General features: G+C 49.9%; 1 protein-coding gene across 1 annotated transcript in view; it reads left to right on the top strand.

Moving 5' to 3' along the window:
- Positions 1 to 1,207: 1,207 nt before the first annotated feature.
- NIN (ninein) overlaps positions 1,208 to 12,584 on the top strand; it is a 133,999-nt gene continuing 122,622 nt past the window's right edge. The window contains 2 exon segments of the mRNA XM_060261416.1: positions 1,208 to 1,228; positions 10,157 to 10,238. Of these exon segments, the coding sequence (XP_060117399.1) occupies positions 1,208 to 1,228; positions 10,157 to 10,238 (103 nt within the window).

Below are 12,584 nucleotides of genomic sequence, written 5' to 3' on the forward strand. Positions count from 1 at the left end.
GGAACAGATGGGCAATTCTCATTCCCTTGGGCTTTCCCTTCGTCCCAAGGTGGAGAGTTCCAGCCTATCTCTCAGTGTAATTAGGATTGCCAGATCAATAAGGAAGGAAGGAAGGAAGGAAGGAAGGAAGGAAGGAAGGAAGGAAGGAAGGAAGGAAGGAAGGAAGGAAGGAAGGAAGGAAGGAAATAGATGGGGGAGGGAGATGTGGAAAGAAAGCATATGAACATATGAAGCTGCCTTATACTGAATCAGACCCTCAGTCCATCAAAGTCAGTATTGTCTTCTCAGACTGGCAGCGGCTCTCCAGGGTCTCAAGCTGAGGTTTTTCATACCTATTTGCCTGGACCCTTTTTTGGAGATGCCGGGGATCGAACCTGGGACCTTCTGCTTCCCAAGCAGATGCTCTACCACTGAGCCACCGTCCCTCCCCCTAACTTTAACTTTAAAGCAACTTTAACTTTAAATGTATTCTCCAAGCTGCCAGCTGGCTTGGCTTGAAGACGTGATTTAAAGAGACAAATGCCTTCTCCAAGCTGGCCAACAGGGCGGTGGGGGCTTCAAGAGCCACACGATATATGTGAAAGCCACGTGTGTCTCCTGAGCCGCAGTTGGGTCACCCCTGTTCTGAACCCTGAACTTTGCACTTAACGATGTTGTTGCGAGGACAGGCTAGTAATTCTTGAAGCTGGCTCTTTTAAAAGACCTTTGTTCTCAGAGCTAGGACTTTCCCTCAACACATGGACAAGATGGCACCCCTTCATAAATGTTTAGTCCTTCACGGCTTGTGCCCATTTAAGGAAGATGAACAAAGAAGAGGGGGGTTAAGAGCTTCTTCCACATCCTGAGATCTTATCATAACATCTCCCGTTGAGAATCCATCCTCTATTGGGGTCACTCCTGATTTTCCTGCCCCCCCCACGCCCACCAAAAGAAGAAAATACACTCTGGCCTTTTATGATTTCTCAGTCACTGTTCTTTAGGTACAACATTCTAGCAAATGTTGAGTCCAGTGGTACCGTTAAGGCCAACAAAAGTGTAGTCAAGGCATGAGCTTTTCATATGCAGGCACACTGTCACAAATAGCACCACACTCGACTCAAAACCTTGAATAAACTTTTTGTTGGTCTTAAGGGTGCCACTGGACACAAAATTTGTTCTGCTACTTCAGACCAACGTGCCTCCTTACCTGAATCAACATTCTAACAAGATGGTGTTTGATAGTCAACCGGTTGGTCCTCTCCGGCTAGAGCTGTTTGCATCTCTAAGCACTGGAATCTTTTGTCCATCAAAGCGTATTGTTGGAACTCTGTCTGGGGCAGTGATGCTCTGTATTCTTGGTGCTTGGGGGAGGAAGCACAGTGGGAGGGCTTCTAGTGTCCTGGCTCCACCGATGGACCTCCTGATGGCACCTGGGTTGGGGGGTTTTTTGGACACTGTGTGACACAGGGTGTTGGGCTGGATGGGCCATTGGCCTGATCCAACATGGCTTCTCTTATATTCTAATGTGACACAGAGTGGTGGACTGGATGGGCCATTGGCCTGATCCAACAGGGCTTCTCTTATGTTCTTATGTGACACAGAGTGTTGGACTGAAGGGACCATTGACCTGATCCAACAGGGCTTCTCTTATGTTCTTATGTGACACAGAGTGTTGGACTGGATGGGCCATTGGCCTGATCCAACACGGCTTCTCTTATATTCTTATGTGACACAGAGTGTTGGACTGGATGGGCCATTGGCCTGATCCAACGTGGCTTCTCTTATGTTCTTATGTGACAGAGAGTGTTGGACCGGAGGAGCCATTGACCTGATCCAACATGGCTTCTCTCATGTTCTTATGTGACACAGTGTTGGACTGGATGGGCCATTGGCCTGATCCAACATGGCTTCTCTTATATTCTTATGTGACACAGAGTGTTGGACTGGATGGGCCATTGGCCTGATCCAACATGGCTTCTCTTATGTTCTTATGTGACACGGAGTGTTGGACTGGATGGGCCATTGGCCTGATCCAACATGGCTTCCCTTATGTTCTTATGTGACACGGAGTGTTGGACTTGATGGGCCACTGGCCTGATCCAACATGGCTTCCCTTATGTTCTTATGTGACACAGAGTGTTGGACTGGATGGGCCATTGGCCTGATCCAACATGGCTTCCCTTATGTTCTTATGTGACACGGAGTGTTGGACTGGATGGGCCATTGGCCTGATCCAACATGGCTTCTCTTATGTTCTTATGTGACATGGAGTGTTGGACTGGATGGGCCATTGGCCTGATCCAACATGGCTTCTCTTATGTTCTTATGTGACACGGAGTGTTGGACTGGATGGGCCATTGGCCTGATCCAACATGGCTTCCCTTATGTTCTTATGTGACACGGAGTGTTGGACTGGATGGGCCATTGGCCTGATCCAACATGGCTTCTCTTATGTTCTTATGTGACATGGAGTGTTGGACTGGATGGGCCACTGGCCTGATCCAACATGGCTTCCCTTATGTTCTTATGTGACACGGAGTGTTGGACTGGATGGGCCATTGGCCTGATCCAACATGGCTTCTCTTATGTTCTTATGTGACATGGAGTGTTGGACTGGATGGGCCACTGGCCTGATCCAACATGGCTTCCCTTATGTTCTTATGTGACACAGAGTGTTGGACTGGATGGGCCATTGGCCTGATCCAACATGGCTTCCCTTATGTTCTTATGTGACACGGAGTGTTGGACTGGATGGGCCATTGGCCTGATCCAACATGGCTTCCCTTATGTTCTTATGTGACACGGAGTGTTGGACTGGATGGGCCACTGGCCTGATCCAACATGGCTTCACTTATGTTCTTATGTGACACAGAGTGTTGGACTGGATGGGCCATTGGCCTGATCCAACATGGCTTCCCTTATGTTCTTATGTGACACAGAGTGTTGGACTGGATGGGCCATTGGCCTGATCCAACATGGCTTCTCTTATGTTCTTATGTGACATGGAGTGTTGGACTGGATGGGCCATTGGCCTGATCCAACATGGCTTCTCTTATGTTCTTATGTGACACGGAGTGTTGGACTGGATGGGCCATTGGCCTGATCCAACATGGCTTCCCTTATGTTCTTATGTGACACGGAGTGTTGGACTGGATGGGCCATTGGCCTGATCCAACATGGCTTCTCTTATGTTCTTATGTGACATGGAGTGTTGGACTGGATGGGCCACTGGCCTGATCCAACATGGCTTCTCTTATGTGACATGGAGTGTTGGACTGGATGGGCCACTGGCCTGATCCAACATGGCTTCCCTTATGTTCTTATGTGACACAGAGTGTTGGACTGGATGGGCCATTGGCCTGATCCAACATGGCTTCCCTTATGTTCTTATGTGACACGGAGTGTTGGACTGGATGGGCCATTGGCCTGATCCAACATGGCTTCTCTTATGTTCTTATGTGACATGGAGTGTTGGACTGGATGGGCCATTGGCCTGATCCAACATGGCTTCCCTTATGTTCTTATGTGACACAGAGTGCTGGACTGGATGGGCCATTGGTCTGATCCAACATGGCTTCTCTTTTGTTCTTATGTGACACGAGGTGTTGGACTTCTCTTATGTTCTTATGTGCTTGGGGTGTTTTTTTCTAGAGTGGAAGGCACTTTTCTGCAGGGAATGAGGATGTGAGAGATTGGCTCTCCTAAGGGCACCTACTATGTCCATATCATCAGTGAGATTTGAACCAAGGAGTTCTTGTTGCGTGGGATTAAATTATGTGCCCCGATTAAATTCCCAGCAATTGTTTGAACTTATTTTTATTTATACATTGGATTTACCAGTTGCCTAATTAGATTTATCAATTGCCTAATCGAGAGCCAGTTTGGTGTAGTGAGAGCCCCGTGGTGCAGAGTGTTAAAGCTGCAGTACTGCAGTCCTAAGCTCTGCTCATGACCTGAGTTCAATCCCCGGTGGAAGCTGGGTTTTCAGGTAGCCGGCTCGAGGTTGGCTTCCATCCTTCCGAAGTCGGTCAAATGAGTCCCCAGCTTGCTGGGGGGGGGGGGAGCGAAGATGACTGGGGAAGGCAAGGGCAAACCACCCTGTAAAAAGTCTGTTGTGAAAACGTAAAAGCAACGTCACCCCAGAATCGGAAACGACTATTGCTTGCACAGGGCACCTTTACTTTCCTTTGGTGTAGTGGTTAAGTGTGCAGACTCTTAGGGAGAACCTCTTAGCGTTTGATTCCCCACTCCTCCACTTGCAGCTGCTGGGATGGCCTTGAATCAGCCATAGGTATTGCAGGAGTTGTCCTTGAAAGGGTAGCTGCTGTGAGAGCCCTCTCAGCCCCACCTACCTCACAGGGTGCCTGTTGTGGGGGAGGAAGGGAAAGGAGATTGTAGGCCGCTCTGAGACCCTGTCCTTGGAAGGGCAGCTCTGGGAGAGCCCTCTCAGCCCCACCCACCTCACAGAGTGTCTGTTGTGGGAAAGGAGATTTTAGGCCACTCTGAGACTCTGTCCTTGGAAGTGCAGCTGCTGGGAGAGCCCTCTCCAGCCCCACCCACCTCACAGGGTGTCTGTTGTGGGGGAGGAAGGGAAAGGAGATTGTAGGCTGCTCTGAGACTCTGTCCTTGAAAGGGCAGCTGCTGTGAGAGTCCCCTCAGCCCCATCCACCTTACAGGGTGTCTGTTGTGGGGGAGGAAGGGAAAGGAGATTGTAGGCCACTCTGAGACTCTGTCCTTGGAAGTGCAGCTGCTGGGAGAGCCCTCTCCAGCCCCACCCACCTCACAGGGTGTCTGTTGTGGGGGAGGAAGGGAAAGGAGATTGTAGGCTGCTCTGAGACTCTGTCCTTGAAAGGGCAGCTGCTGTGAGAGTCCCCTCAGCCCCATCCACCTTACAGGGTGTCTGTTGTGGGGGAGGAAGGGAAAGGAGATTGTAGGCCACTCTGAGACTCTGTCCTTGGAAGTGCAGCTGCTGGGAGAGCCCTCTCCAGCCCCACCCACCTCACAGGGTGTCTGTTGTGGGGGAGGAAGGGAAAGGAGATTGTAGGCCGCTCTGAGACTCTGTCCTTGAAAGGGCAGCTTCTGGGAGAGCCCTCTCAGCCCCACCCACCTCCCAGGGTGTCTGCTGTGGGAGAGGAAGATAAAGGGGATTGTGAACCGCTCTGAGATTCGAAGTGGAGGGCGGGGTTTAAATCCAGTATCGTCATCATCATAATCCCTGCAGTAGAAGGGCTCTAAGCGATGTACAGTATCATTTTTAAAATTTCAAAGAAATTTGTTCCACCAATAGGAGAGTATTCAAAGCGTAGGATGGGGATATCCGCCTCCTCTCCCCTCAACAAGGGCTCTGGTATGCGGGGCTGAGAGAATATGACTCGTGTTCCCTCTACAGCTGAGTTCGTGTGAGCTAGCTCATGGTTTTTTAGCCTCCGGCTCATGCTTTTTTGTCTCCGTTCGAAGAAGAGGGCTCCAGAGCCAACTGATCTATGCAGGAGGCAAATTCCTCGCTCACAACTTTGAAGCCAGCAGCTCACAAAGGAGAAGTTTTGCTCACAAGCTTAGAGGGACCATTGATTGAGACAAGCTTAGAGGGACCACTTTTTAAGAAGGATCTAGACAAACTGGAACGGGTCCAGAGGAAGGCTATGAAGATGGTGAGGGGTCTCGAGACCGAGTCCTATGAGAAAAGGTTGAAGGAGCTGGGCATGTTTAGTCTGGAGGGGAGGCGGCTGAGAGGTGATAGGATCACCTTCTTCAAGTATTTGAAGAGCTGTCCTCTAGAGGATGGCGTGGAATTGTTTTCTGTGGCCCCAGAAGGTAGGACTAGAACCAATGGATTGAAATTAAATCAAAAGAGTTTTTGGCTCAACATTAGGAAGAACATTAGGAATGACTCCTAGCAAAGATGAATAACAAGATGCCAGACAGATGTTGGAAATGTAAAAAGCATGAAGGTTCTTTCTACCATATGTGGTGCACATGTGAAAGAGCTAAAATGTTTTGGCAGATGATTCAGCGAGAGATTTCTAAGATCTTGGGATATGATTTTAACAAAGTTGCAGAGACTTTTTTTGTTGGGGTTGCAAATGGAAAAATTTCCAAAAGAAGATCGAACTTTAATCTGGTACTTGCTCTCAGCTGCTAGGACATTGTATGCGCAGTTGTGGAAGCAAGAAAAAATACCAGAGAAATGGGATTGGATTATAAAAGTTATGACATGGAGTGAAATGGATAAATTAACAAGAATATTAAGAGACTATGATTTAGAAGTTTTTAAGACGGAGTGGAAAAAGTTTAGAAGATATGTAGAAAAAGAGTGGAAAATAAAAGGGCATTGGACAATTTTTGATAATGATTAAGTTTTAAAAAGAAGAATATAAAATTTTGTTTTAATAGTTAAGGGTACCTTTAAATATTTGCTTTTAAGTAAATAACACTCGTGGGGGTCAAGTAATGGGGGAGGGGTGGGTAAAAAGTAATATATGGGGTAGATAAAAGAAGTTTTTAAAGATGTAAGATATAGATTTATTACCATATGTTACCAATAAAATTGTTTTAACAAAAAAAAAAAAACATTAGGAAGAACTTCCTGACAGTTAGAGCAGTTCCTCAGTGGATCAGGCTTCCTCGGGAGGTGGTGGGCTCTCCTTCCTTGGAGGTTTTTAAACCTAAAATAGCCACCTGACAACAATGAAGATCCTGTGAATTTAGGGGGCAGTATTTGTGAGTTTCCTGCATTGTGTGGGGGGTTGGACTAGATGGCCCTGGAGGTCCCTTCCAACTCTAGGATTCTTCAGTAGGTGGTGGGCTCTCCTTCCTTGGAGGTTTTTAAACCTAAAATAGCCACCTGACAGCAATGAGGATCCTGTGAATTAAGGGGGAGGCCTTTGTGAGTTCCCTGCATTGTGCAGGGGGTTGGACTAGATGACCCTGGAGGTCCCTTCCAACTCTAGGATTCTAGGATTGTGACTGACCCAAGGTCACCCAGCAGGAATTGAACCCAATTCGGCCAGATCAGGAGTCTGCCGCTCTTAACGCTTGCGTTCAAGGGGTCCAAAGTAAAAGAGCAAATGGTGGTATCCAGAGGTCATTGCAGAGTAAGAAAAGAATGCCGGGGGAGAAGGTTTAACTCCCCCCTCCCCCGCCAGCATAGCATGGTCCCAATCTAGCCCCTACACACCTGCAAACTGAAGCTGTTCTACCACCCCCCAAATTGCCAAGTCCTGTTTGGGGGAGAGGGAAAGGAAAGGTCCCCTGTGCAAGCACCAGTCGTTTCTGACTCTAGGGTGACGTCGCTTTCACAATTTGTTACGACTCCCACACATCAGGCTGGGCACACATTAGATCTGATCTTTGCGGCTGGGATTAAAGTGAACGAAATCGCGACGGAGGCGATACCATGGTCGGATCACTTAGCCCTCAAGGCTCGTATGGAGACGCTACCACAACCCTGTAAGGGCGGAGAGCCTATTTTGGCTCGCCCGCGGAGCCTGATGGACCCGGAACGGTTCCAAACAGCTCTTCGGGATCCTTGGCCCCCTTGCGATTCCCTTGATGCCCTGGTTGATGCCTGGCAAGACCGGCTATCTGGGGCAATCAACGAGATCGCACCCCGACGTCCTCTGCGCCCTCGTTCAAGGCTGGCTCCCTGGTATACCCTGGAGCTACGCCGGCTGAAACAAGGACTCCGACGACTAGAGAGGCAGTGGCGGCGCACTCGTGGCGAAGCGGCGAGAACATCCTACAGAACGTTTATGAGGTCGTATGAGATGGCAGTCAAGACCGCGAAGAAGAAGTACTTCGCGGCCAAGATTGCGTCTGCAAATTCGCGCCCGGCACAATTGTTTAAAATAATTGGACATTTAACTACACTGCCCCAGGGCAGACCAAACGTCAAAGAATTAGAAATAGGCTGTGAGGCTTTTGCGAAATTTTTTGCAGACAAAATCACGTCGCTCCGCCAGGACCTGCCCATCACCTTAGATACAGCACATGAGCCCGAGGCCCCTTGCCTGTCTTCTGATTTAATTCTGGATCATTTCGACCCGCTCAGCCTGGAGGAAGTTGACGGAATTCTCTCCTCTGCGCGCCCTACAACTTGTGATTTGGACCCATGCCCCTCCTGGCTAATTAAATCCTGCCTGAGGGAGCTTGAATGTCCTCTACGGGACATCATAAATAGATCCCTCTCGGAGGGGCGCTTCCCATCATCCCTGAAAGAGGCTTTGGTCCGACCCCTCTTGAAAAAAAGTACAGCAGACCCGGACGAATTGGCAAACTACCGACCGGTCTCCAATTTACCGTTTTTAGGTAAAATGATAGAGAGGGCAGTGGCGTCGCAGTTGCATAGTTTTCTGGATGACGCTTCCATCCTAGACCCTTGCCAGTCCGGCTTTCGCCCGGGTCATGGGACGGAGACAGTACTGGTCGCCCTGGTAGATGATCTCCAACGGCATCTGGATCGGGGCGGTGCGGCGGTGCTGATGCTGTTAGATCTGTCGGCCGCGTTCGACACGGTCGACCATCGGCTACTGACCCACCGCCTCGCCGATATAGGGGTGAGGGGGTCTGCCCTACAATGGCTCTCCTCCTTCCTCGAGAATCGGGGACAAAGGGTGGCAATTGGTGGTGAGCGGTCCCGGAGGCACACACTGGATTGTGGAGTGCCTCAAGGGGCAGTTCTCTCACCAATATTATTCAATATCTATATGCGCCCTCTTGCCCAGATTGCCAGGAGATATGGACTTGGGTGCCACCAATATGCAGATGACACCCAACTCTATCTGCTGATGGACGGCCGGCCTGGCTGCGTCCCTGAAAATTTAGACCGGGCCTTGCAGGACATGGCAATGTGGTTGAGGGGGAGCGGGCTGAAATTGAATCCAGCGAAGACAGAAGTCCTTTGTCTGGGTCGGGGCGCCCGGGAAGGGGAAATACCTCTCCCGGTCTTCGACGGGGCGCCACTGAAAGCGGCGCACCGGGTCAGGAGTCTGGGAGTTTTACTGGAGCCTTCTTTATCAATGGAGGCCCAGATTGCAGCCACTTCCAAGTCAGCCTTTTTTCACCTGAGGCGGGCAAGGCAGTTGGCTCCCTTCCTAGAGCGCCAAGACCTGGCAACGGTACTTCACGCAACGGTCACCTCGAGACTGGATTACTGTAATGCCCTCTACATGGGGCTGCCTCTGTACCGAACCCGGAAGCTGCAGCTGGTGCAGAACGCAGCGGCCAGACTGTTGTTGGGGCTCCCTAAATGGGAGCACATACAGCCTGGGCTGCGCGAGCTGCACTGGCTGCCAGTTACATACCGGGTTCGTTACAAAGTGCTGGTCATTACCTTTAAAGCCCTATATGGTCGAGGACCTGTCTACCTTAGGGACCGTCTCTCCCCATACGAACCCCAGAGAGCACTGAGGTCAGCTGGAAAAAACTTGTTGACCACCCCCGGACCGAAAGAGGTGAAGCTGCAATGTACCCGTAACCGGGCCTTCTCCTCTGCAGCCCCGAACCTATGGAACCAACTTCCAGAGGAAATGCGGGCCCTGCGGGACCTTGAACAATTCCGCAGGGCCTGCAAGACCTTCCTCTTCCGACTGGCTTTCGCTGACGAAGAAAGAAATTGCTAATGATTACCGCCATTATAAAAGCACAACTAGCATTAGCACTTTTATCAACTTAATTAAGTGATTTTAAACTTATCAGAATTTTTAATGTTTAATGTTAATGTAACCTTGTCTTTTGTATAAGGGAAACTGAATGATGTTGTTAGCCGCCCTGAGCCTGCTCCGGCGGGGAGGGCGGGATATAAATAAAATTACCTACCTACCTACCTACAACGTTTTCACGGCAGACTTTTTACGGGGTGGCTTGCCATCGCCTTCCCCAGTCCTCTACGCTTTCCCCTCAGCAAGCTGGGGACTCATTTGACCGGCTTTGGAAGGCTGAGCCAACCTCGAGCCGGCTACCTGAAAAACCAGCTTCCACCAGGGATCGAACTCAGGTTGTGAGCAGAGTTTAAGACTGCAGTACTGCAGCCTTAACACTCTGCGCCACGGGGCTCTTGCCTTGGGGGAGAGGGAGCAGAATAGAAATTTGTTAAATCAATAAATTGGGTAAACAATCTGCTGCATAGCTTAAACGCCTTCGGGAAACTTAGTTTCTTTCTCTCTTTTTTTAATTTAAGGTCAGCTTCGACCAGTTCAAAGAAGCCTTAATCCTCATCCTATCCAGGACATTAACAAATGAAGAGCCATTTGAAGAACCAGGTAAGCCAGTGTGGGAATGTTTTGGGGTACACTTGGATGCTGGCAGACAGCAGTAGTGGGAAAATGGACTCAGCCCGACAATTTCCATCAGGTTGCAAGGGGTAGCTGTGTTAGCCCGCCGTAGCAAAATTTTTAAACATCTCGCGGCAGCTTACAAACTAACGGCATTTATTTGAATATGAAATTTCATGAGTTAAAGCTCACTTTTTGATTCCCAAAAGCTGATACCCAAAAAAGTCTTCTTGGTCTCCAGAGGCCTCTTATCTGGCAGAATCAGGTTTGATTCCCTGCTCCTCCACTTGCAGCTGCTGGAATGGCCTTGGGTCAGCCGTAGCTCTTGCAGAGCTGTCCTTGAAAGGGCAGCTCCTGGGAGAGCTCTCTCAGCCCCACCTACCTGGCTCCACTGATGGACCTCCTGATGGCACCTGGGTTTCTTGGCCACTTTGTGACACAGAGTGTTGGACTGGATGGGCCAGTGGCCTGATCCAACAGGGCTTCTCTTATGTTCTTATGTGACACAGAGTGTTGGACTGGATGGGCCATTGGCCTGACCCAACATGGCTTCTCTTATGTTCTTACCCAGACGTGTATCCCCCATCCAGTATGTGTGTTGCTCACTTTTGTTACCCATAGAACTTGGCACTTATACTTGTTTAAGTTAGGCGTATCAAGAGCCAGTTTGGTGTAGTGGTTAAGTGTGCAGAGTCTTATCTGGGAGAACCGGGTTTGATTCCCCACTCTTCCACTTGCACCTGCTGGAATGACCTTGGGTCAACCATAGCTCTAATAGAGAGCCAGTTTGGTGTAGTGGTTAAATGTGTGGACTCTTATCTGGGAGAACTGTGTTTGATTCCCCACTCCTTCACATGCACCTGCTGATGTGACCTTGAGTCAGTCGCAAGTTCTCACAGAGGTGTTCCTCTCAAGAGCAGTTTCAGTCAGAGCTCTCTCAGCTCCACCTACTTCACAGGGTGTCTGTTGTAGGGGAAGATGATAAAGGAGATTGTAAGCCGCTCTGAGCCTCTGAGAGAAAGGCGGGGTATGAATCTACGGTCTTCTTCTTCTTCGCATTCTGGACTCGACTCCAGCTGTTAGCTAGCAGTCTTAAGAACAATGCAAAACCTTTTGGATAGTGGTGAAAATGTGTGCAGAATATTGTGTACTGGACTCAAGTGAAGACTGTTTGAGGAGTTCCTGCCTGGCTCATTGGAGCTTGGGGTCTCGGGAACAATGGGCAGCAGAATCCAAATCCCTGTTGCCCTGCACCAATCAGAGACCCCCGGCTGGTTTGAATGACCCAATCAAGTACTTGCACGGGAACCCAGTGTTGTATATAGTTCGCCCCGTTGGCCCAGTTCTCCAGTCTTTGGAGTGCAGCCACCTACCATGCTGTATCTAATAAAGAGCCCCGTGGCGCAGAGTGTTAAAGGTGCAGTACTGCAGTCCTAAGCTCCGCTCACGACCTGAGTTCAATCCCCAGCGGAAGCTGGGTTTTCAGGTAGCCGGCTCCAGGTTGACTCCGCCTTGCATCCTTCCGAGGTCAGTCAAATGGGTCCCCAGCTGGCTGGGGGGAAAGTGTAGATGACCGGGGAAGGCAATGGCAAGGAAAGGAAAAGGAAAGGTCCCCTGTGCAAGCACCAGTCGTTTCTGACTCTGGGTTGACGTTGCTTTCACAACATTTTCACGGCAAACTTTTTACGAGGTGGTTTGCCATTGCCTTCCCCAGTCATCTACACTTTCCCCCCAGCAAGCTGGGTACTCATTTGAGCGACCTCGGAAGGATGGAAGGCTGACTCAACCTGGAGCCGGCTACCTGAACTCACCTTCCGCTGAGATCGAACTCAGGTCGTGAGCAGAGCTTAGGACTGCAGTACTGCAGCTTTAACATTCTGCGCCACGGAGCTCCGGCAAAAGTCTGTCGTGAAAATTGTGTAAAAGCAACGTCACCCCAGAGTCGGAAACGACTGGTGCTTGCACGGGGGACCTTTCCTCTTTTCCTTTCCTATCACTACCACCTTGCCTCTTCAGTGCATAGAATCCACTATATTATACAGAAATCGGCGCTTCCCAGTTTGAGCTATTCATCGGGAGCCTCCCTACTCAAAATCGAGGCTCCTGAAAGGGGATTCAAAATGCGTTTTTTCTTTTTGCACCCGGGGGAGAAGATGTGCATGTGATGTGGATGCATAACAAAGCATCACCCCGGGCAAGAGCTGGTGGGGGCGGGCGAGCTGTCAGTCTGATGCCTGAGGCTTCGGGAGGGGGGGGCATAACATCAGTACCACCAAAGCCTGCCCTGCCTCTCTCTAGATAGATCCAAGCGGGCAGCCGGGTTGGTCTGAAGCA

Source organism: Heteronotia binoei, chromosome 21, assembly GCF_032191835.1.
Source record: "Heteronotia binoei isolate CCM8104 ecotype False Entrance Well chromosome 21, APGP_CSIRO_Hbin_v1, whole genome shotgun sequence".
NCBI classification, from domain to species: Eukaryota; Metazoa; Chordata; class Lepidosauria; order Squamata; family Gekkonidae; genus Heteronotia; species Heteronotia binoei.